General features: G+C 38.2%; 1 protein-coding gene across 1 annotated transcript in view; it reads right to left on the minus strand.

The window, feature by feature from the left end:
- LOC126377497 (uncharacterized) overlaps positions 1-25,049 on the minus strand; it is a 56,674-nt gene extending 31,625 nt beyond the window's left edge. The window contains exons 1-23 of the mRNA XM_050025230.1: positions 24,892-25,049; positions 18,060-18,104; positions 17,627-17,745; positions 14,288-14,421; positions 13,459-13,600; positions 12,330-12,482; positions 11,285-11,498; positions 10,791-10,902; positions 9,808-9,978; positions 8,828-8,962; positions 8,256-8,377; positions 7,837-7,955; positions 7,236-7,390; positions 6,801-6,943; positions 6,283-6,459; positions 5,876-5,985; positions 4,741-5,067; positions 4,147-4,331; positions 3,339-3,524; positions 2,838-2,973; positions 2,139-2,318; positions 1,418-1,688; positions 576-868 (exon numbers count right to left, since the gene is read on the minus strand). Coding sequence (XP_049881187.1) covers positions 576-868; positions 1,418-1,688; positions 2,139-2,318; positions 2,838-2,973; positions 3,339-3,524; positions 4,147-4,331; positions 4,741-5,067; positions 5,876-5,985; positions 6,283-6,459; positions 6,801-6,943; positions 7,236-7,390; positions 7,837-7,955; positions 8,256-8,377; positions 8,828-8,962; positions 9,808-9,978; positions 10,791-10,902; positions 11,285-11,498; positions 12,330-12,482; positions 13,459-13,600; positions 14,288-14,421; positions 17,627-17,745; positions 18,060-18,104; positions 24,892-24,952 — 3,690 coding nt within the window. The 5' untranslated portion in view covers positions 24,953-25,049. The remainder of the gene's footprint in view (positions 1-575; positions 869-1,417; positions 1,689-2,138; positions 2,319-2,837; positions 2,974-3,338; positions 3,525-4,146; positions 4,332-4,740; positions 5,068-5,875; positions 5,986-6,282; positions 6,460-6,800; positions 6,944-7,235; positions 7,391-7,836; positions 7,956-8,255; positions 8,378-8,827; positions 8,963-9,807; positions 9,979-10,790; positions 10,903-11,284; positions 11,499-12,329; positions 12,483-13,458; positions 13,601-14,287; positions 14,422-17,626; positions 17,746-18,059; positions 18,105-24,891) is intronic.
- Positions 25,050-25,857: the final 808 nt, after the last annotated feature.

Genomic DNA, 25,857 nt, shown 5'->3' on the forward strand with positions numbered 1-25,857 from the left:
AATTCTCCATTTTAGAACTTTAATGCCAAGTTTGGTTGCAAGTTGTCTTCAGGTGGCTTAAAATACTGCCCACCACGAAAGGGATTACAGGAGTAAGTTGTGTTCATGATAATATGAATATACATTCATTCGGTAGCACAATAAACATCACGTCATGGTGGCATGTATTTCAGTAGCCAATAATCATGAATGACTGTTATCTCCCGCTGACTCCATATGACATGTCGCAATATTGATATGTGACATACAATTGCTATCGGTGAATGAGTAACAGCGCAGATGTCACAATAGGTCACAGTTGTGATAAAACAAAGAATTGACAAATTAATTGTAAGCTGTGTGATATGTACCTAAATAATTGACCTTGATTGTAATAATAAACTTAGACCATATAATATACTATGTGTAGGACACTTTTGTTTAAGTAAGCCGTTAAGGAGTAAGTGAGCGCGCCCGATCTGTGTGTCTTGCTCGCACGTGCGGGGTAAGATGGCTCACGGTAAGAGTGAGATTGTACAGTGGCTGTTCTCATACTATGCAACAGAGGCTCTGTTAGTACAGACCATTAAACTTACCACATTCCTCAAAACAGCATAGAAGTTATAGACTGGATACGCTGTAAATTCCATCGCGATATCTCCATACAAATCATGTCGGAATCCCATGGCTCTCTCGCTGTACAGCCCTTCCATCTTGATAGTTTGTTTTGGGTTCTTATAGAACTGGTAGTCAAGTTGGAGTTTGGTTCCGTGAGTCGGTCCGTTTATGGTATAGTACCCGACAAGACGACTTGCTAGTTGCTTGGTTTGGAATTCTGCTTGTATGTCCCATTGGGTTACTCCACCTTTGGATTTCACTTTGAATGTGCCTGTTGAAGAATATAAAGTTGTGAAATAACATAAATGGTGCCTGTTCGCGAGGATACTAACTTGACCTTAGTTTGACAGCTGTTAGACTAGTGCTTTCTTTCACTTGCAATGAGTGTAAGAAAGAGATAGAGCTTGATTCAGTCCTGTCAAATGAAGTTGACGATTGCCCGACTCGGCACCAATATCTTATTTAGATCCCACTGTCGAGGAAAAATTCCACTCTACATGATGTTTTTAAAGGCTTCTGAGTTACTATTCTACTAGCTTCTCAAACAAGGTGGATTATGTCGTCAATTTCGGGTCTCTTCCGAAACACGAGGGCATTGATCAGTCATCCAATTATAATAACCTAATTGTTGTTCTAATTTCGTTTAAATATATTATTACATAATTTATCAGCAACAGATGAAAAGGCCCTAGGGGTGGGTCACCATCAAAATGGAGATAAGACGAGTGGGGACAAGCGGTATCGACCAATCACACCACGCAATAGAGCAAGATATCTATCTCGCTTTGATGGAAACCTACCCTTAGTTTATAAAACTTACCAGACAATTCAGCGACTCTTTCATCATTGACGACCCAGTACGCATGAGGCACCCAGACATAGCCATACTTAATATCATGTCTCTTGACAGACATTGAAGTATCAAATTGTTTCCGTCCGTCCACATCCAAACTCGCTTCCAAAGACTTGTCATAAGGCAGGTTTCGATACAAAGCTTTCGCTTTCATAGTGCTTGCGTTGGATTGGAATGTTAGAACAGCCGATGTTGTCGTGTTTGAGGCGCTTAGTAGCGCGTTGAACATGCGTTTTTCCTAGAAAATAATTACTTAGTGTAAACACAATCTTACAGCGTCTACTGCTTTTCGTTTCGTCCTTGCGTTTCGTTTCGTTGCGTCCCTTCAGCATAACGGACCTTATAATATGAGCGATACGGTTACGGTTCATCATATTCATCCTAATACTTATGACAAAAGCTTAAATCATCGCCTTATAGTGAAACCAAGTAAGCGCTTTTTTGAAAAATCTCATTCCGATGATCAATGAATTTAATTCCCGGTAAAAGTTGAGACCACAAACTTTTACGTGGATTGAAAATAGTTTATCTGTTGCGAGGTTTTGTTAACAAAAAACACATCCGAATAGGGACTTACATTGTTTTCACTATAAGGCTACGTAGTTATCTTCTACTTGTGGTTCTGTCCATTAAACGTTTGCTGGCGTGACTTTATGTATGTAAGATACTATAATGAATCAATAAATACCTTGCTATTAGGTGTATTGAAGGACAACCCAACAACATCGGTGGTTTCGTTGCGGTCCCACTTGTACTCGAAGGCGTACGTCTTAGCGGACGGATCTGCCTTCTCCAAGGACACTATATACTTGGCCGGCCCACTCATTAAGAAGTATGGCGCGTTCGCTATGTTCGTCATGTTCGGGAACTGAAATAGGAGATTGGTAAAGTTAAAGCGGTATCTTGATAAAGCAGAATTGTTGAGTCTGTGCTGGGAGGATTAGAAAAAAGATACAATAAAAACGAAATCATTGATAATCGTAAGATTATGTTGAGATTCGTACAAATTCTTTTAAAACGAAAAGTTTACGGATTTGGCGTGCTTATGATTTCATCGTCTCCATGAAGTAATCCCGTTTTCACGGGATCCGCTTAACAATCCCAAAGATTTGACTGATCCAGATTATTACAAGAGCGGCCATCTATCGGACTTTATGATTTAATGACTGTATTGATGTATTTATTGTATTCAATTTAGAACTGTACTCTCTGGAAAGTAAGGTTTCTATTACAGAGTCAAAGCGGCGCATCACAGAAAAACAAACACAGCGCATGGATTCAAAATCTGCTACGTGAACACTCTTCTATAGCACCATATGTTTCAATTCACCGCCGCTTAATACCTAGATCAACGTATGCATATAAATCCTTAGAATTAGGTACTAACCTGATAAGCAGCACAGACTTTGATGCCGATAGCCTTGTCAAACGTGGACCAACTGCACGTATTCTGTTCTATACGGTTCTTATTCAACCCCTGTTGCTGTAACTCTTGGTCGCCGTGAAGCACTATGAGTTCTGACCTGTGGAATTGTTACAAATACCTATAATAATGAAATCCGAGTCTTGAGCGGAATTGAAGCGGATGGAGTGTCAGAATTTCTTGCATTATGGTTATTACTATGACAACTCATAGCAACTTGTAAATGCTGATTCCCCGTACGGTCCGTCCGATTCATTTCACACACGCGGGACCGGATCTATACGCAGGTGAAGTTGTAGAACATAATATTTTTTCGGTTTAGCTATTTTATTGTTATAAAACTTATCACCTAATGAGATAATGGCCAATAAGCGAGCCATCTTCTTCCCACGCTTCACTGAGCTTTCTGTTACACCAACGTAACGTGTGCGCCAAATTATACTGGTAATATAAACAGCCACTTACTTGGCAGCGAAAATCTCCTGTTTGTGTGTAGGAAGCGAGAGGTCCAAGCGAACCATATTGAGCCCTCTGACGCTGAGCTTAGCTTCCACCCCCGTAGCGGTGTACAGCCGCGTGTTGAGCCGGATACCGCTGGAGCTGAGACCGCCGGCAGTCACTGCCATCGTTGCTGCTATGTTCACTGCCACGCTGCCGGGTTGAACGTACTTTTAGATTGTAGATTTAGATTAAGAGAACATTGTCTTTTTCAGTACTCGCTGATGAAGTGTCTGATAACCTGTTCGCCGAATAAGTGTCCAATTACTATTCCTACCACAAATTACTATATATGTATTAGAACTTGTCGGTGCCGAAAGTAGCACGTACGGTCACGAGCATTAATATGTATACACTTTGGTACCATGTCACATTATTTTTTTTGAATTTTGAAAGAAATTGAACTGTAAGTCTCACTAAATGTCAAATATGTTAGTGCGACAGAGTCCTAAAGTTGGTACATTATATTGCTCATGACTGTACTACTCTCTGCCAGAGAAGTTCTGATTAGGCTATTACATTTATCAGCAACTGGTGAAACAGACCCTTAAGATGGTATATTTGCTTTGAAGATTAAAATATATAATAAAGAGTTTTAAGCTGGAAATTTTGACATAAAATTTATGCAATGAGCAACCGTCTAAAAACAAGGTGAGGTTTCTATTTAAAAATCCAATGACCGATGCATACCACTGAGAACCGCGAGCCAGCAGTGGGACAATATCGGCTAAAATAAATAAAAAAACACTTCATGTTCAACGTAAACTCATCTCACCTCGGCTTGATTTTCCCTTCAAAGTCCAAGTTCCGTGACTCTCTGAACTTATCAATCATAGTACCAGACATCTTAGTGTTGATGTAACTGGTCCCCATCAAGTTCATGTTGAGTGGGAGACCACAGCCAGTTGGAATGGAGAACGTCGTGTCGAGGAAGAGAGACGCTTTGTTGTAGGAGATTTCCTACAAGAGATAAAAATATTAGCAGGTTACTTTTTAATACAGACTGACCCGTTATATTACGGATAAATTAAGAAATATTATTGGGTTATATATCATGCCACGGTTATATATTTATATCATTTCTTTTAATATAATAGAAATATTACAATGAATTAAGATTAAATACTATTTCAGAGATTTGCTTTTGCACGTAAAATCGTGAAGCGTTCCACATTTTTAAGTTCCATAATTTGAGATGTATATAAGTATAGACTATAAGTCAATTTTGCTTTTATTTTGAATGAAAAGAGCATTTGGAACGGAAACCTTCATTATTGCCGACTTTCTGGCTATAGACGCATTATTTGGTAATTTTAGAAACTGTACTCTATGGAAATTTTATATAAAAATAATATGAAAACACGATTACCTTTCCAGACAGTATCTCCAAAATCCTCAACTGCGGATTCATCCGCTCTAACGCCTTCATGATCTCATCATGTCCTTCAGCACTCCAAAACGATATCTCATTCCCAAACACCTTGATCCCCAACTCTGCCATAGGAAATCGGTGCTTCAGAGCTTCGTTTTTGTACCCTAAATCATCGGTTTTCCTCCGTACTTCATCGGCGTCGTTGAGCGAGCGGAAGAAGCGTAGGTTGTTGATGTGATCGTTGATTTTGTTCTTGCTTAGAGGACCGTTGTTGCCGAAGAAACTTTCGAAGTATGTCTCGAAGCCTTCGCCGCGGGCTTTTAGCTAGAATAATTGCAACCACATAACATAAACAGCCTATATACGTCCCACTGCCGGGCACAGTCCTCCCCTCAATCAACTGGAGGCATGGAACATACTCCACCACGCTGAGCCACTGCGGGTTAGTGGAGGGTATTATTGATTTATTTATTATTATTATTATTAGAGTCATTTGTAACATGATATAATTATCATGTTACAAATATGGTTACAAACGGTTACAAGTCAATAGTGATAAGTAACAATAATATAATTAATAATTATATAAAATAAAGAAACATTAATCTACGCTATTAACAGGCATCCCACATTCGAATACTTTCTTACACTCGATCATCAAGCATCCAGTCCCGCTCATAAACTAATCCCATTTTTTCTGTCTGTTTTCAATCTGTTTTGTAACTAGAATACGGTATATGGTTGAAAAGTAAAAAAAAATACCGATAATAAAAGAGCACATGTTGCTCCTTCATTCTTCAAGTATGGCAGTATTTTTCTATCATTTTCATTATTCATCATATTTTAAACAGACCAGGGGGGTTCAAAAGGCCACATCGAAGCGAATTCAACTAAAAAGCAATATTGTAATTTGACAATTGCGCATCTAAAAGTGAGAAATGCAAATAAATGTGAAATCGCAATGCAAAATTGCTTTCTTAGATAAATTGCTTCGATGTGGCCATTTTAACCCCCCAGAACTATTGCTACAATGTATTTCGATATTGATGTGTAATCATAGTAGTCTTAGACATAATATCCAAGTTCGGCATCTAGGTAGCCGGAAGTACTTCAGTTATTACTTGAAACATACCTCAAAGAGATTGATGGATTCTCCAAACATGTCGACCGTAAGATTCAGTGACACGGACCGAGGGATGTAGGAGTCCGGGGAGAAGATCACGTTCGCTTCATAATTACCACCTGAAAATTAACTTATAAAATGAGATTCGAACTATTAGGGAGAAAGCTTAGTCACTTTTAACACAGACTAAATTTTATAACAATTTCTAGGCAAGGATCCCGCCTTGAGTTCTTACAGAAGATAGAACTCGTTGATGAAAATTAGAAATGTGGTATTTTCATAATTAGCTTCCAGTCGATCGATTTCGTTCCGTCAACATACCAATCGGCACTTAGTACCTCCAAAATTATATTTTGACGTTTCGTAAAGAGTGAGATACCCTTTAAGTTGTCATCTAGCGTATATTGTTCACTCACCTGCGTTATACTGATCGAAGAACACGCTCTGCTCGTAGTTTCGGGAGAACATCCTGAAATCGGGGCTGTCTTCTAGCTGCGGCATGGTGTTGCCAGAGAGAAGGCCCTGGATCTCCACGCGAGATGGGAGGGAAGACTGCCCGAGGTTGTTCAGGTGACTCCATACGAATGTCGCCGCTGTAAAGGGGATTTTAGAGTTATATCTTGCAAGGCAGCATATCTGCCAAGTGTCTGTTATTAGTACTATCAGCTGCCAGATATGTTTTGGATTTCAGACATTTATCAGCAACTGGGAAAATAGGCCTTAAGTTTTAGAGACTTTCTGGTATATGCGCATTACAGTGTACTGGCGTTTCGAACTTCAAAATGTGATAAAGATTTATGTTCCATTAAGTGCTAATAGAACCTTCTTCGACCATAACAAGTAATTTAACAGTTTTCAATCATCTATTCTATGGCTTATTGAGTCAAGAAAATGTTTAGACAGCAATTCATATCTTTCGTGAGATTCACCTTACCTTGATTCATACGTTCATTTCGCAGCGCATGGAAGATCTTTCGTATAAAGCTCAGATTGGGACACCGCATCACTTGAAGATACGACGCGAGACGAATTTCTATGTCCACATAGTCCTCTCTGAACGTTTCTAGGAAATACTCCCTGGATGGAACAAATTATTCGACTTTTAGTTTGCTAAAGAATTATAGTGAGGTCCCATTATCTACAATGCCTTGCGGCTTTCTCCACACCGACACCATGGGGCGTGACTTATTAATAAATGAGTTTACCAGTAGTAGTACTTTTACTACCATTGTTACTTTTATGTTTTTTGTAATAGGAAGGAAATCGAAGCCGAATTCCATAGTTTCTACTTAGTCCGGAGAAGAGGAGATAAATCCGGAAATAGGCGTGAGCTTGTGTATGTAAACAAAAGTAAAAGGAAGACACATACCGCGTCTCGGTGCAAGGCGTCCGCCTGAATGCGTCTATGGCAGCTAATCGAATGGGTATGGGCACGAAAGTATCGCCGATTATGTTCATCAGAACGTCAGCGAACTCTTGTTTGAACCCACCGATGTTGCCCAGAGCTTTGATTGCTATTACCACCTGAAAAAATATATGATACATAATAGTATGTTTGTTTATCGTTCATAGAAAAACGATGAGGAATATATAGATATTGGTGCTGATTTCAGCCGACACTTCCTAATTCTATTTTACCTATCATTTTCTTACGCGCCGAAAAGGAAAGGGACGGATGATTGACAACTGTTATTTTAAAAAATAATGATACAATAACCCGAAAGATGAAAATGGGCATCTCGCTGGTATGCAATCCGTTTGACGTGTGATCTCAACTTAATTCTGTGGGGTGATACAACGTTAAAATTTTGATAGGGTTGTCAGAATTCTACCTAAAATTGAGGCGTTTCATATTTTTTTAGCCTGTCGACTACCCGTCCCTTTCCTTTTCGGCCGATAAGAAATTTACAGGTATAGGAGACGTGTAATTACTGTACGCAGTACTTTATAAACCTTGTGGTTATACTTACATTAGTCCTATCTGCCCTCTCTGTTTTAGCATGTAGTCCTTTATTTACAATTTCATTCACTATGTTCTGGAATTCCGTGAGGATTTTCATTGGAGTTTCTTCTTCGCAACATTCACGTACTGAAATGAAGTGAGAGGTTACTTTATGTTCGGTATCATTATAGACGGCGATACGGCTCACCGCCTATCAAGTTGGTCTAACAGAAAGCTCGGTCTTCTCTTCTGTTGGTTGTGAGGTAAATTACCAACCTCGTCAACCCTGGTGTCAAGGATATTATTGAGCCGCCAAAGGCCCTGACATGGCTCATAGCTCGGTGAGGTGTGGGTACTTAGTTCACCTTGCGATGGATGTACCTCTGACTACACCCATTAGGATATAGTCGTGAGCTTATGTTATGTTGTTATGAACCTTTTACTTACAAGATTTGCCACTGTGTCTACAATAGGAGTGGGTCATGGAAGAGACAGCAAAGCTGACCACTTTGTCATTCTTCTGCTTTTGTAGAAGTTCCAGCATACTTTTTATCATGTCTATTTTAGGCCTAGAAAATAAAACAATAAATATTTAACCACGTGATATCAATAATCTATGATCCAATCATGGGATTGGAACTCGTAACACAACACCAATATTCTCAATTTTTTACAGAGTTTTAACACCTATAAGGCTACATGAATGATTAGTTTTCAAAATATGATGTATCTGATAGGATTAGGCAACGTTTTCGATGAAAGCTCTAAGTAGATATCCTCCGGATTTTTCCGACATCACCAACAATCATCGTCATATATTATTTCAATCAATTAGTGCAATATTGTAATATATTATACACTAAAACCTTTCCTTTAGATCACTCTATCCATTGGCGCAAACCGAATGGAATTACGTTAAGTAGTTTTTGAATTTTTCGCGAACAGACATACAGACGCGGCGCGGGGATTTATTTTTTTTAATATTTAGTGATATCCTAATTGCAAAAAACTTTGAATACCTGGGTATCATAGCGACAGACATGAGCCACTCATGCCTGGTGTCCTTATCGACGGAGTCCTTCAGGATCATGTCTTTGATCAGCTCCACTGACCCAATACTGGCGATATACGGCAACGCGTCTAGAAGATGTTTGCTGGAAAATAAAAATTGGACATTACTTGTACAACTCACAGTGTAGTTTTGTAAGGATTAAACCTCTGAATGACACGAAATGTTTTAAGTGATTTGAAATTCTCAAAAAATAAAGTCGATAAATAGAGATGGGAAGATGGCTATCCACAATGCAATACTTATTCCTACGCTGAAGTACAGTAATGAATGTTGGCAGAAGAAACACGAAAGTAGGATTAATGCCATAGAAATGAGGTCAGGTGATCAGCCTGTAATATCCTAACCAAACTAGGGTTCACAAAGTGATTTTTGTGATTCGAACCCGGGACCTCCGGATCGTGAGCACAACGCTCAGCCACTGCACCACAGAGGCCGTTAAATGGAGTGATAGAGTGAGAAACAGTGTGATAAGAGAGAGATGTGGTGTAAAAGACGATATAGTGACTAAGATTGAGAAGAAAACCAAATTGGAGACATCTCATCCTTAGAAAAGGTTCAGTATGATCTATTCTGAACCGGTGTGCGTGTATGAAGCGATTGATGAATGTGGAGGAAGCAAGAGAAGTGTGTCAGGATTGAAGCAAATGGAATTCCATAGTCTCTGCTTAATAAGGAAATAGGCTGAGTTTATGTATATATTGCAATTTCCTGTTGTACTTTAGCTATTGTAAGTCAAATTTTCATGTACACGTGTCCTTGCAAGAAGCTGTGGTTTTTATACAGCTTTTAATACTGTGGTAGTCTGTTATTGGCTTAACGATATAAACTAAACACTGTTAATACCACATTTGTACTTGTAAGCTGTTGACTACCTGAATAAAAGAAAGAAATAATAAATAAATAAAATAAGAAAAAGTTTGTACATACGTGGCCCCCGGGCAGATGGCGGGCGCCCTCGCCAGCAGCTGCGCCAGCGCGGGGTGGTGCAGCGGCCGCGCGGCCCGCACCAGGCGGCCCCACAGCCCCACGATGGACCCGCTGTCCATGTTCTGGTCCACGCTCGCTGGCTCCGCTTCGTCTTCCGTGTTCTGTTTCGCTCTGGATCAAGGAAAGTTTGCAACATGTTTAACCCTTCACGGACAGAGACCCTTAGTGGATCATTGATGGTTCATAATAGGTAGTATGAGAGTATGACAATTTGGAATCGGAACGTCATTAGACGTTCTGTCCTTGAAAGTGTTAAGATACTTATAAACATAGACCTCTTATAACAAATGGACAGTCTCTGTAAAGTGTCTGCGGCCCATCTTGTCACGAGCAACGGTGTGTAACGAAACTCTAAAACCGATATTGAACTTTATTTGAATAGCCATAACATCTTCATTTTAGGGAACAAACTTATACAATCTACATATCATAATGTATACGTATTGACAACACGGTTAGGATGTTTTTTTTTACAAAAAGTCCTTAGCGAATGTGAGTATATTTGTTTATAGTATGTCAGTGCTTATAAGCAGGAGTCACTGTTGTGAAGTACACTGTGACACACAAGGACAGTCTCACAAAGTGATTTCGACAATGTCCCCATCGGGAATCGAACCCAGACCTCCAGATCGTGAGCCTAACGCTCTAACCACTAGACCACGGAGGCTGTCTGCCCCATTGGGATATAATACGCTTATGTTACGCGCAGGACCGATCGTCGTGGAGATCCTTGGGGGAGGCCTATGCCCAGCAGTGGGCGTCGTACGGCTGATGATGACGCTTATTTTATGTATTATAAACATGATAATTTGATGGTGGTGTTATACATATACGCATATAGGAATAAATAATTATACTTTCTTTATTCCTTTATTTTATGTTTAAAAAAAATATGTTAAAATTATCTCAAGCCTCATACTCACACGCAAAGTAGTTTGAGGACATCTCTGGCAGACTTCAGTTCTCCGGTTTCAGCTTTCCCATACGGCAAGTGGTGATGGAGGAGATTTGCGCGTTTCTGGATGACGGACCACGCTGGAATAAATACATTTTCATTAGTCAATGCTTCCGTCCGTGCTTCGAAGGACACGTTAAGCCGTTGGTCCCGGCTATTAGCCGTAAAAACACCGCTCAGTCTGCGATTGTTGAAGTTAAGCAACTTTCGCAAAGGCCGATCATAGGATGGGTGACCATAAAAAAAAAAGTTTTCATCTCGAGCTCCTCCGTGCTTCGGAAGGCACGTTAAGCCGTTGTTCCCGGCTGCATTAGCAGTCGTTAATAACCACCAATCCGCACTGTGCCCGCGTGGTGGTTTAAGGCCCGATCTCCCTATCCATCCATTGGGAAGGCCCGTGCCCCAGCAGTGGGGACGTTAATGGGCTGGTGATGATGAATATGATCAGAAGAAAAGACTTACTCTTAGGCTGCGCATCAAGAATTTCAGAGTCGGTCTTATTATGTTCCCCTTTCAGAGACAAGTGTTGTATAACGGTGGTCATTGCGCCGGAGTGTCGTCCGGAGAAGGGTTCGAACAAATGACGCTCGCGACACGTCACCTCCTTGTAGATGTGATGGTCCACCGTGATGCGGCATTTGCTCTCGGATTTCAGTACCGGCCATGTTTGGAATTTCTGTTAACGATAACATAATATCATAAGCACAACTTTATCCCAATGGGGTGGTCAAAGGTACGATAAGCTGCAAAAATCCAATCAGTTTCTTGCAAAGTAATAAATTAACTGGTTGCAGTTAAGACCTCCCGGTTACATGTCGTCTCTGTAATAGACCAAAAACACCTACAAAACATAAATTTGACATGACAACTAATGGTTCATAATATCTAAAAATGTTTTTTTTTCTTTAGATATGGTTACTGTTTATTAGGTATGTAAATTAGATTAGCACCTATTTATATAAATTTCCACCTTCATATAGAAGAGCGGGGTCTCCTGGTATAGACATACTTTGCTAAAAGCAGACCCCTGTATTTTAGCTTTAAGAGCATAATTTTGTAAAGGAAAAATAAAAATGGTTCACCACTGTTTACAAATAATTCGCTGGGCTCAGTGACTGAACTTTTGTTCTACGGTTGTACATTTGTCGTAAGATGAACTAAGTACACACACCTCACCGAGCTTTCTGTTAGACCAACGCGATAGGTGGTCAGCCGTATCGCCGTATAAAGCTTACACTGAATTATATCGAAAATTGAAAGACTATTTGCTTCAAGCAACTCCAGATTTTGCAGGTCCAAAAGTGAAACGTAAACACAAACATATCTCTTTAAATAGGAATTATATCGAGGTCTTGTAATAGAGAAACAACAGAATGTTCACTAACCCGCAGTGAAACGATTTAAAATCGATAATCTCGATCGATTATTACAAAGAGAAAAATTAAATCGAAAAAAAATCTGACTCGGACGGGATTTGAACCTCAATAAAGTACCAAGTAATACTCACACTCTGGAAGTGATATCTCACAGTCTGCAGGATAGACATGTACTTGTAGCGGTCATTGCATTCAGACAAGTCACGGCGCTTTACAAGTATTAGACTGGTGTTCTCCTGACCACGCACTGAGTACTCCACGTTACATGTACCGTGGATGTCTTGCTGGCGGACAAAAGAAACAGATATTATTAGATTTTGAACATACGTACATATCAGAGGGATGCTACGGATATGATATTTCGGATACGGATTGGATACGGATTTAAGAATGACTATTATACCGGATACGGATAATAAATTATTTCGGAGTACGGATATTATTTTTTTAAGGAATTTCAAAATTAAAAATACGAATAGGTAGGTAATAAAGTGGTTTTATTTATAACGATAAGTAAGAAGAAAAAACAAACAATGGCTTGTGTGTCGGCACTGGCAACGGCCAGCCATCAAAACGATTTGTCAAAACGTGTCTCAATTAGGCTCCGCCTCTATCCGATATTATCCGAAACTTTTATTTCGGATTCGGTTACGGATGATTTTTTTATATCGGATATCCGATAGTTTCGGTTACATACATACATAACCCCACTCACATCTATTTCCTACCAGAGGAAGCAGACTATAGAATTCCATTTGCTTCGATCCTGACTCAGTTCTTTTGTTTCCTCCAAATTCATCAATCGTTTCATACACGTACGCCGGTTCAGAGTAAATCGTACTGAACCTTTTTTTCTAACGACATCACCAATTTGGTCAATGTACATCCTTCTATGAACTTTCTTTTTTGAACGTGTTTCAAAATAAATACCAAATACAAAACCGTTTTTTTCAATATAGGGACTATTAGGGACATCAGATTTACGTCTTAGTTAAATTCGCAGTTCGGGCTGTAAACCAAGGAATTCGACTCTGTGAATTTTAATTCATATTTGGATCACAGATAATGGACATGACATGGTTTCCAGGATTTGTGTCCGGTTAATGGCAATATGCCCGCCTCCTATTGCATGGGGCTTAAACATAGCGAGGAGTTGGTGTATAATATACTATACACAGATGTGTATACAGGCAGAGGCTTACCCCTTTAAGGATACAAGCGTAATGTTGTTTTCAAAATAAGAACAGTTGATTGTCTTACCTCAACTCCATAATGGTTGATATCAAACCGCTGCATGCTGTTCTGAAGGAGCGCCAGCACGGCTCGCTTGAAGTTGAGCACCCATTCTTCTTCCGCCTCCTCGGGACATATCTCCGATATGATGCCATCGTGGAACGCAAACCTGGGTATATAATATTATTTACAGAAAAAAATATTATATATTTTATATTTTTTGTGAGGTTGGTATTCCACCTCACAACCCACATGATAAGAAGAAGATTATTTACATCGACAAGTTAATAGCGATTGTTTTACATAATTCGTTTTATTTAAAACAACTTGGTTGACGACGGTACAACGGGACTGATGGAAGCCGATATAGACGCCAATCTGACGTATGACGTTATATGATTGAAAACTAAAATATGACCGGAGGCGGGGGGTTTAACGTAAACATAGCTCAGACACTGGTGGGGCGCGGAATTATCGTTCGATACATTGTACTATTCCTTATTCTAGGCCAAGGCCAAGATGATGAATTTTATTTGAAAAAAGAAAAGATAACTAATTATTTTTAGAATGGGATGCCACTATAACAGACATAAAATCTTAAACTCCTACACAAAATACTGTTTATTACTTATTTATTAGTCTTAAATATAAATATAAAAAGACGGTAGAAGTTCGGAATAAAAGGACATATCTATCACTCAGCATAAGACAAAGCATCCATCACAAATCATGTAAAAAATAACTAAAACATCTTGAATTTACCGAAGTATAGAACCACACTAGCAGTTACAAGTTTCCAGTACAAAGAAGATAAAAAATACTTCAAAAGGCTAAGGATAGATCAAAATGAATATACCTGAGGTCGAAGAGCGAGACAGCATGTATGAACTTCTCTGCCCTCTCAACGGGGTAGTTCTCGTCCTGGTCAATAAGTGTGACGTCACTCAGTTGCAGGAGACCCTCGCATGGTGTTATAAACTGCACTCCTACCTGTAATCAAAATAGAAGTAAATGTAGACTGTCCATCAATATTTATGTTACTTTAATAATTCAAATAATTTATTTCAGAAAATATAAATTTCATAGTTGTTAGTAATATGACTTATTCTATTTTAGTATCATTAAATTATGTGAATAGTGAAAATTACAAAATGACACAAATCAATTAATAAATAATAATTTAGTATTTATATCATAGTTTATTTTCATTTCAAATGTTATGTACTTGTACACATTTAATTGGCCCGCAATAAAATTTACTCTTTTACCTAAAAAAATACTAAATATTATACAATTTCTCTATAAGCTATGGGCAATTAATAGTTAAATAAATCTTTTTTACTGCAACATTGTCATTTACCGTCAGGTGAAATTGTGGTCAAACATGAGCCATTATTTAAAAAAAAAAATATGTAGAACATAAATTAAGGTGATTCGTTTTCCATACAAAAGTTGATGCAGTGCTACAGGAAAACGGATAGAGGAATATTGTTATAAAACCGATAAATAGTAATATTTTGGTGTATTATTTTCGCAAACTAACAAAAATTTAGGGTCCGAATACGAGAAGTACCATTTTTCAGACCCTCAATTTTGATCAATTCTACATTTGTAGTGGTGCAGATTACAGTGTATTTGCTGAACGTGTAGAGGTGTCAATGTTAGTTTGTGTGCGTGATAGTTTTTTTTTTCTAAAGGCTTTGACTACTTGACAAGTGTAATAGAATGTCAGTGACAATTTATAAAGAGATTTTGTATGAAGAGAATAAATATAAATAAAAAACTAAAAATACTACAATCTGAGAAAAGGAATATTGGAAAAATATTTTTGTAATAACGTATATTATATAAACATTTTTAAATAATGAGTAAGTACCGTGTTTTAAAAGAGGACATATATTATAATAAAAAATCAATACATAAAATGAAATGGCTGTATGGGCATAGTTCCCTTTGCCTTACCCTTCGGGGAAAACCAAATCAAAAAAGAAGTTGTTGCATTTGCCGGCCTAAATAGTAGTCATTTATAATTAATTGTTTTTCCATCCAACATACAGATTTATTTATATTCTCTTTGCCGCGGACTTTTTGGTGGGACCGGGAACGGGAAGGTTGCTTTCTTCATTGAATAATCTAAATAATCAATACGAAGTGGTGTTTTGTGGTTAATGATCACATTAGTCGGAAAACATTCCCGATAGTATTATTAAATCGGAATATTCAATAAACAAAGTGTACCTATCTATTTTCGCTTTGCGCCAACAAGCCGCTTACTTCGTTTGGGGTTCGGAGTAGGAGTCTGCTCCGAGGGTGGGGGCTTAGGTTTCATCATTTCATTAATCATCATCAAGAAAAAAAACACAAGACATGGCTGTATGGGCATAGTTCCCTTTGCCTTGCCCTTTGGGAAAAAAAATAAGATAAATTTTGAAATTCTTATGTATAATAAACAAACATCACAGACATCATGACAGATCTAAAACTAAATAAAATCTTTTTTCTTTTTTCTATTTGACTTATTTATGAATTTTAATCAAGAAAACGTGATAATAAGTTCGACAGCAACCAGTTCAGGTCCCCGAAACAGCCCATTTCAGGCCGCGTATATATGGAAATACTACTTCAATACGTCCCAGCCTCGTCTTTTTTTAACGTCCTCGTTATAAAAAGACGTCCTAACCTGAACTAACTAACCTAACAATAAACACCACGCGTAAATATATGTCCAGAAGTGCGCTGTGAGTCGTCTGGACTGGGCGCGAAAACAACATAGAATTCGATTAGCTGCTAAGTGTCCCGCATGCTATCACCAGCTGTCACTGACATACGTATGAAGTCCCGCGGATTTTATTGGAACTAAATGACAAGTCATAATAATTATATGCGGATACTGCGACATCAGCGCCGTGCTTGCGGGACGTCCTGAAGCGCTATTACATCTTTCAAACGCGATGCGACAAAGTTTGAACCTACGCAATTTAGGAAAAATCTACCTTATTATTACTGTACTGTGATCGTTATTTGTAAAATCATACAATACATATACACAATTCTTTATACACAATATAATTATTATGACATATTGTGGACTTTTCGGTATACCTACAAAAAAGGAACAATTCAACCATACGTTGTTTTGTTATATCTCAATGGACTCAGGCAGCGTTTTCGCCGAAAGCTCCAAGTCGGCTATATTTGTAACGATAATTATGTTTGACATTCATCATCATTTTTGAACCATTTTATAAAAAAAAAAATATACTTGTATAAATTATAAACCCTAAAGCACGCCCATGAATCACTCTACTCATTGGTGAAAACCGTATGAAAATCCGTTCAGTAGTTTTTTAGTTAGCCGCATGTTCACTGATGCGATTAATGCCTGTTAGAATTTTACAAAATAAAAAATACGGAAATTACGGAAGGTACTTTAGTGCAAAGTAAATTATTGTATACTTAATTATAATATTATTGGTAAAAGTGATACTTTTTGAAAATTCCGTAACAAATAGACGGGTTCGCCAAATTCAATTGTAAAAAAAAATACAAAAAGTAAAAACAATTAAAACATGCAGTTGGGTTTGAACCGTGAACCTTAAGAATGGCGGCTACTGCTTTACCAAATGCGCCATTTAGAAGTTAGAAGTAGACTTCAAATTATGCATCTCTTTTAATAGCTAACCTAGTTCGCATGTGTGTGTGACAGCTTCGTGTTTGTACACAAATTGAAATGACACCAACTTTTGATGCAATGTTTCAATATGATATCTTCAGTAAATACTTCAAAATTGTAGCTTAACTTAAAGATAATGTATGTAATATTTCGCCACCTAACATTTCACTGGGTCAGAACTCAACACTAAACGAATAAATGGAAAAAAATACGAAAACTGCAGAAGTAACGCCATCTACTGACGCAGCGTTACCTAGCTGACTGAAAGGCATCACCTTAAGTAGTGGTTCAGTTCAAGGAAAACATTTACATATTAATAAAAAAATGTAACATGGTGGATAACTGAAACCAAGCAATTATGAATTGTACCAATTACTTATTTAAGATAAGAATTACTTATTTGTTGTACCTACCTAGTATAGTTTTTTCTAAGACACATTCCTCACCTGCAGAATTTGTTCAAGTAACCCTTGGTTTTAGTACCCACTGAAATATGATTTGTAGTATCACAGAATTACTCACGTCAGCCTTAACGTCCAATGTAGACCGATTGTTACTGGATCCATTGAAGTAGGTCTCCACATTGACCACATACTGGTAGTGGTACACTACATCGGGAAGGTATTTGAACTTTTCAGGCGCTGTGAACGAATTTATACAAAAATATAAGGAAATATTATTATTACAAGCTTTTAGGTAGAGGAGATAGCTAAATATAAGCAAACATTCTTATAAATTATTATCTACAAGTTATAGGTTCGAAAAGTAAACTTTCAGTAACATTAGCTTTTACTTAACAATAAAAATATAAAAGGAACGAAAACTACGAAATTAAAAATTAAGAAAATTTTAAAATTCGAGAACGTTTAAATTTAGAAGCTAGTCAAACGGCTACAATTTTATATTTTGTTATTAAAAGTAATAGGGGTTATGTAATAAAAGTTTCAAAACTTACGTGTGCAAGACGGCGGGCCACAAATGTAAGGATCTTTCAACGAATCTGAAATAAATATGATATGTTTTAATTATTTCTATTGGATTAGTTATTTTTCAATAAGACATCTTTATAAGATTCATGTATGATTACCGGCTACCGCTGTCTTGGGTTTGTTTACAAATAAGATACCGTTCCGTCTTACGCAGTGATTCCTCTCCTTCGCCGATATGGATAAAATTTTAAGAAGTTACGTAAAACGGATTTAGTAGTAATTTAGTGTTGTGTATTGTAAATGTTGTCGATATCGATATTTTCTTGGCTGAAAATGCTTTTTCTATAAAATATATTTTGTTCAACACGTCTTAGTAATTATGATTAGTATATAGTATCTACGTCCTATTCACTAACACTTTTGGGGTATCCACTCATAAAACTGATGTAGGTAAAAACTCTTAACAATGTAAAATAAAAACAACTTAACTGTAAAAAAATTAAAATAAGACAACAACAGATACGAGAAGAGCTCGGTGGATGGCGCAGCGGCTAACGCGCTCGGTCTGCGATTGTTGAAGTTAAGCAACTTTCGCAAAGGCCGGTCATAGGATGGGTGACCAAAAAAAAAAGTTTTCATCTCGAGCTCCTTCGTGCTTCGGAAGGCACGTTAAGCCGTTGGTCCCGGCTGCATTAGCAGTCGTTAATAACCACCAATCCGCACTGGGCCCGTGTGGTGGTTTAAGGCCCGATCTCCCTATCCATCCATAAGGAAGGCCCGTGCCCCAGCAGTGGGGACGTAATGGGCTGGTGATGAGATACGAGCAACCGATCGTCGTTCATATACTAAGTAAGTCTCATCCATCATCATCATCACGCATTCTACATCGCGGTATTGAATGCAAAATTATAGAAGAAAAAATTGGTGATGCAAGTTAGAAAAAAGTCCTGACAGATTAAGTTGTTCTAAAATTGTTCTCTCAGGCCAGTAATACGAAGTGACTTATAGAGCAAAACACGGCGACAAAATGGAAATGGGGAGCTACGGTCGAAGTAGAAGTACCTAATCTAGTACAATAAGATTACTTAAATTAGGTAAATTATGTTTTAATTTACCTCATAATTAATTATAATTTTCATAACATTAGCAAACCTATATTTAGTTAGTAAAATAATCAAACGCAACTGGAATATAATTTGATTAGCTTATTTATACGGAATATGAGGGCAAGGGGTTAGGTCAACATGGTGGATTATGAACTTGTTTGCATTCCATTCAGCAAAACCGATTACCACCGTGTACTTTACACAGTTACGAGCATAATTAGGTAAGTGGATGGCTTAAAGCAAAGTTTACGTTATAACAATGTGTATTGTATTGATTATTAAAAATAGCTTCTATTTTGAGTATTAAAATACGTACATACATAAACTCACACCTATTCTGGATAAGCAGAGGGAGACCATGGAATTCTATCTGCTTCGATTCTCACACACATCTCTTGAATGTTATCTTTTTTCTTATGTCTTGCGTTGTGTTTTGAATATTAACTTAAACTAAAAAGGACTATCATTGTATCGTAATGGCGGATGTGTTGATAATCTAACGTGTAATGAAAGGAGGAGGGTTTATAATAGAAGGAGAAAAATCAAGGAAAAAAAATCAAAAAAATTCGTAAAAAAAATTTGGTCTTAAAATTTCGTATCAGTAGTGGTTGCAAGATGTCTTCTGATTGCTTGGGGCTTCACCCCATTGGGGACTGTGGGCTTGAGTTCATGTACCTATTTGTAAAAGCAAAAACTATAAAGTAAGTAAGTATGAATAAAACTCTAAAGCACATAGAAGCCTGGGATTGAAGCTAGTGTCTACCCAATAATTGACCGCACACCACGGTCAAGCCACGCATTTACTTTGTTGATCAGTGTATTTGCATTTGTCCCTTTTCATATAACATAAATACACAAACTAACCTGCACAAGATCAAGCCTATTTCCCGTTGGGAACTTATGTATGGGTGAATTTCAACAAGTCTCATTTTTTTATCATTTCGGTGAGATTTTTTATTTTAATACTTTTCTTCACATATTTGACGACAAATAAAACTTTAACCTATTTTGAATTATGTGCGTGAGTGGGCATCAAATACGATCGAAACTTACTGAGATATTTAAAATTGAATTTTTATGAGTCCACTGAAATGATAAGTACCCACTGAAATGATATAAATGTACACCGAAATGATATAAATGTACACTGAAATGATAATGAGTCCACTGAAATGAAATTAACCCACGGAAATGATACAGTCAAGAAAAATTGTGCTGCTTAGCTAGGGTTCCGTACAAAGTGAAGTTCGATTTATAGATAAATAGCCTATATACGTCCCACTGCTGAGCACAGGCCTACTCTCAATTAACCGGGGGGAGGGTATGGAGCATACTCCATCACGCTGCTCCACTGCGGGTTGGTGGAGATCGATTTATACATTCTTAGATAAATAGTTCAATACTTGCTAAATAAAAAAATAGTTTAATACTATTTAATAATAGTAATAGATTGTTGTTCGTTTCTTTCATCGAGCAATAAAAAATGCATTTAGTTGTTGTCAATATGTGGAGCCGTGGTAGCCTAATTGGTAGAACGCTTGCCTCTCACTTTGAGGTCGCAGGTTCGAATTCAGCACAGGCCTAAACCAGTGATTGTCGAATTTATTTTCAAATTCATGTTTAGATCAGAAATGATTGTCACATGCTCAGCGGTGAAGAAAAACATCGTGAGGAAACCCACATTCCCGAAAATTCCATTTTCGGAGGTATGTGACCTAATGTGTATTGGGCTGGTTTCCCCTTCGTGGGTTGGAAGGTGAGACAGGCAGTCGCTTCTGTAAAATACTGGACCTGTCAAATCTTCAAGTTAGGTAAGCGGACCTTGTGAAAAATCGGGATAATGCTAGGGGGATGATGCTTATTGTCAATATGTCTTTTTTGTGGCTATTGTCATTGCTTCTTTATTACTTACCTACATTTTTTTTAATAATATAGGTTCACGTAGGACCACAATCTCACCTGATGTTAAATGACGATGTGGTCTAGGGTGGATCACACTTACCTAGCAAATGTCTATTCACCCTAGTCTTGAAGTCTCCTAGATTATAACGAGTTGGAAGTTATATCCATACCCAAGAGCTCGAGATGGTTGGTAATTCACTCCGGAAAGTCCCAGTCAGGAGAAAAGGACTCCGTTTTGCGGTGAACAGATACGCCTGGGTCATGGAAGCGTTGAGTCGAACCTACTTGTTGTCACCCCAGTCTGAGACGGACTTAAGGGGCAGTTTCACACGATTCACAAGATCCTCTCTGAGGGCACTATCATCTCTGGTGCTTACGCGTGCATTGGACATGTATCTCTCCGTCACTGTGCTATCGTCTGCATGCCTAAAGATACCGGGCATAATCAGCAGATCATTGATAGAAAAAACGTGGCGGAGAGAACAGATCCCTGAGGGAGTCCGGCATTAATAGCATGTAGATCAGACAAGCACCCATCAACTACTACCCGAATCAATCTATCCCTATCTATCCAATTACATAGGCTAGAAGGGATCCTGAATATATCAAGGGACACAACAAGATCCTCGCCTTGATTCTAGATTGCCTCACTCCATAAGCGTGTAGCATACACAAGAAGAACATCAGTTGACCTATCTCTGAGTAAATTGTTGGCTTCAAGGTACGCCAGGAGGCGGTTGTTCAGGATTAGCGGCGGTTGTACCGAGATGGGGCGGTAGTTAGCAGGGTTGGTACGAGTGCCTTTTTGGGCATACACTGCACATTGGCAAGGTTCCATGGTTTCGAGAATTGTCCTGAACCCAGAGAGAGCAGGTAGAGGCGTGTCAGTAGGAGACTATTCAGGTGCACAGTTCCGCAGTACTATTGCTGGGATATCATCAGGATTACTCACCTTATTCACGTCTAGAGTGCGAAGCATTTTTATACGGCAGAAGTTTGCTTCGACCGATTTGACTAGCGTCTAAAAGGTTTTACTACCAGCTCAGTCAGTTTGGCATCAATTTGGCCAATATTGTCGAAACGTGCCCTGCGCATTGTCTCCTTGCAAGACTTTGCAGCGGTATTCAGGGAATTTTTCAGAGCCCGCATGTTAGGAGGCATATTAGAGCTTCTGCACTAGCATACTCCGCGATGTACCATGAGCGAGCCTTATCGTCAGATGATATGTAATGGGATAGAGTATTCCATTGCCTGACAACTAATATGGCATCTCCGCAGCTCGTCGAGTCTTCTGAAGAAAAGCAAACCTCACGCCAAGGATAGGATGCGAAGAAGTGCCGCATCTCATCCCAATCTGCTAGCGTGTGTCACCATATTTGCCTCGATCCTCTGGGGCTAGAATCAGGTGGGGAATAGACAGACACATATCTCACCAGACAATGGTCGGATGTTCCCAAGGGGGAAGTCACTGATAGAGATTGATATTGGTCCGGATCAGTTATCAGCAAAAGGTCCAAGCAGTTGGCGCTATAGTTAGCAACGTCAGGTATCTTTGTAACGCAATTCACCAGATGTGGGAGATTTTGCCACACATGGCAAAAGCTTGCGCCTCTTTGACAGCATGGTTGGTCTTCTGGAATGGAAACAACCACTCTTGCTGGTTGGCGTTGGAGTCCCGGAGAAGAACAAGTTGCGCTGAGAGATGCCTCCGCCGTGCCAACTCCACTGTCCTACTGAGGTAGGTGAATAACCTGCTTGTCTCAGAGTTACCACTGTGCGATCGGTAGACACTGGTGTAAACTATTTTATCCAGGCCAGTGTCTACCAGGATCTAAAGAATGGATAAGTCTGGGTATTCAAGGTTACCGAGAAAAGCAGAAAGAGGAGTTTGATAGAAGGTTATATGACGTTTTCCAATCACCCAAAATGGTTTTGGAAAACCATGAGATCATCTCGAGGAAAAATAAAATAGCTCCACAGAACTGTTAAAAAGGCCCTTAAAACAATACCTAATTCGAAACTAAAATTTAACACACGGATCTCTAAAACTTAACGGTTTTATCATTTCAGTTTTACTTATCATTCCCATGGACTGTTATTGGCATTTCAGTCCACCGAATCCACCGGAATGATAACACCGAGATGATAAAAAAACAGGTTATTTTTGTATAAACTGTAAATTTAAATAACTATCGAAAAATCGACACTTCTCAAACAAAACAGTACTTGTAGCCGATTTAACATATCAATATGAAATAAATTGAACTAATCTAACACGAGTTATAATGGCTACCGAAATGATTTTTTACTGATTTTTTTTTGTCCCCCTATCACCGAAATGATAAATTTCTTTTTTTGGCGGGAAACCGTTACACGCTGTGACGGGTATGTTCACGTCTAGCGGTCGAGCCGAACCAATGCGAGGTGTTGGCAGGTAAGGAGGTGTCATAGACGCAATGTTGACGGAGTTATTCTACCAAAACTTACTGTCCTCTGAAATGATAACTTTTTTTCGGACAAAATTTAACTGCCTGTCAAATGTATGAGAAGGAAGGTAAACAGACAGAAATAGTTTTTGTTGTTAGATTATTTAATAATTTAACGAAATTCTATCAATTTAAATCCCAATAATAGAAAATAATTGTAGAGCAAGACATTTTATAAGCGATAATTGGTTACGGACAAGCTACCGAAATGATAAAATGACATTTTAAAAATTTTTTTCAGCGTGTTACAGTTGCTGAAACTGAATGATTTTTTTTGCCAAGGTAGAGGACTACTTACTTTACCCAGAAAAAATATTCAAAATCATTTAGCAGAACTTTGCACTACCGTTCTCAGCCAAGACAACTTTTTTTTTCGCTTTTGCAATTCACCCGTATAAAGTAACGCCTAAGATCCCTAATGCAGATCACAGAGCCACAACAAGTAATCAAAGACAACTTGTCGCCATTGTTAATACAAAGTCCTAAGATGGATATGAACCTTACGGTGACAAGGAATTATCCTATCGTCCATAATAATTGTCTATCATATTGTCAGAAAGGAGACATATCCCTCTGTCGGATTTTATGACGTGCTCGAGATGTCAAGCAGCCAAGATTGTACTTTTAATTAGCTTCCAGTTCAGCATAGTTGCTAATTTCAAATCGTATTGTTATAATGACAAAATCTACCAAGGTCTTATATAAAACTGTGAGTACCTCGGCCTGGATATTCGATAGGTCGGTTACGCAACGCCGTCCTTAGTCCTTTTTGTTGGCGGATCCAAAACAAACAATGACAGTTCCCGGAATGACATGGGGTGATATCTGTTGCTGATATCTATGTGAAAAATGCTTTTAAGGAAGTATGACTTTTTGCGGATTTCCGGAGTAGGGTATGTCATGTGAATACAGCTTCTTTTTGTGATAAAATATTATTTCAATTGTATGTTTTGATCGATATTTTTATTTTATTGTTATGTTCCGTTTTATTTTACTTACGATAGTAAGTATAAATGCACTAATTTTCATTTAAAAAGCTTAGTGGTTTGATGAAACAGTATGAAGAGTAATGAGTATTCCCATATTAATGATGTTTTTACAAGTAATAAAATATTTTCACGAGTATCGTTATAAAACTATAAATACCTATTTTAATTACTATCACTATACTATATTAGAAATGATGTTTATTTAAGGGCCAAATTATTTAGAATTATTTTTCTAAAATGATGCAAGCTCGCGTAGATACATAATTAAACTTAATTAGACGAAGCTTCCCATATCAGTTGAAAACGTCAAGAGCATTGTTGGCTCATTGAAGATATTAATACCCTTAGAATCTCTAATAAACCGTAAACACTTACTTCCTGATCCATACACTGCACCCACGAAGCACAAACACAATATAACGGCACACCAATTCATTTTAATTCACAAAACTCAATCCATGTCTGGAATCAACTTCTCGTTTCGCACACCAAAGTTCAAATGAGAAAAATCCTCATGGCTGCTTATCGAGGGGTCGTGGTGCGGTCAAAGTAAACAATATTATCACTTTATTATCTATTCAACGGAACCCGGCTGCAGAAGCGGGTGATTAGTTCTCATAATTTGTAATGAATATTGTAAAACGATAGGCAAACATCGTTAGTACATTTGTTGGTGCGCGCACGCATTGGACCTTACGTGTGGGTAGGGATCGCAGAGACGGATCAGGATGCTAATGGTCATTTACCATCATAGATAAATTGGTGGAAGGATACACATTTACTAAGTATAATTATGTTGTTTGTTTAATTAGACGTAAACAAGAAATAATGACAAAATCCGATTCTCTAAAGTTCAAGTTAAAGGTCATCATTATTATCAAAGATCCAGTGTTTTTATATTTTCCTGAATTGAATAACAATCATTAAACTAATGTAATTGTTTACTTAGTCTTGTAAAACATCATTTTATTAACCCATATTCTCAGTGTACCCAAATGATAGACAGTCATGATGTGAACAAGCGGTTAGAATGATAAAAATAATGATCCAATATAAACTTTTCCTTCTATTCAAAACTAGCTGCAGATTACACATACCTAAATAAGCTCAAGACTATATCCCAATAGGGGTAGTCAGACTAAGTGCCCACGACCCACACCTCACCTAGCTTCCTGTTAGACCAACGTGATAGGTGGCTACAGACTTGACTCAAATAAACGTGTGCGCATCTGACTCCAGCTCTGTAGATCTGTCTCCGACACGGGAAGTCAGCGGATATCGCTGCGGGATCGGGTTACGTTCCGACTTTGTATGACACCATGTGGTACACATGTCGCTTCG

Source organism: Pectinophora gossypiella, chromosome 23, assembly GCF_024362695.1.
Source record: "Pectinophora gossypiella chromosome 23, ilPecGoss1.1, whole genome shotgun sequence".
NCBI lineage: Eukaryota > Metazoa > Arthropoda > Insecta > Lepidoptera > Gelechiidae > Pectinophora > Pectinophora gossypiella.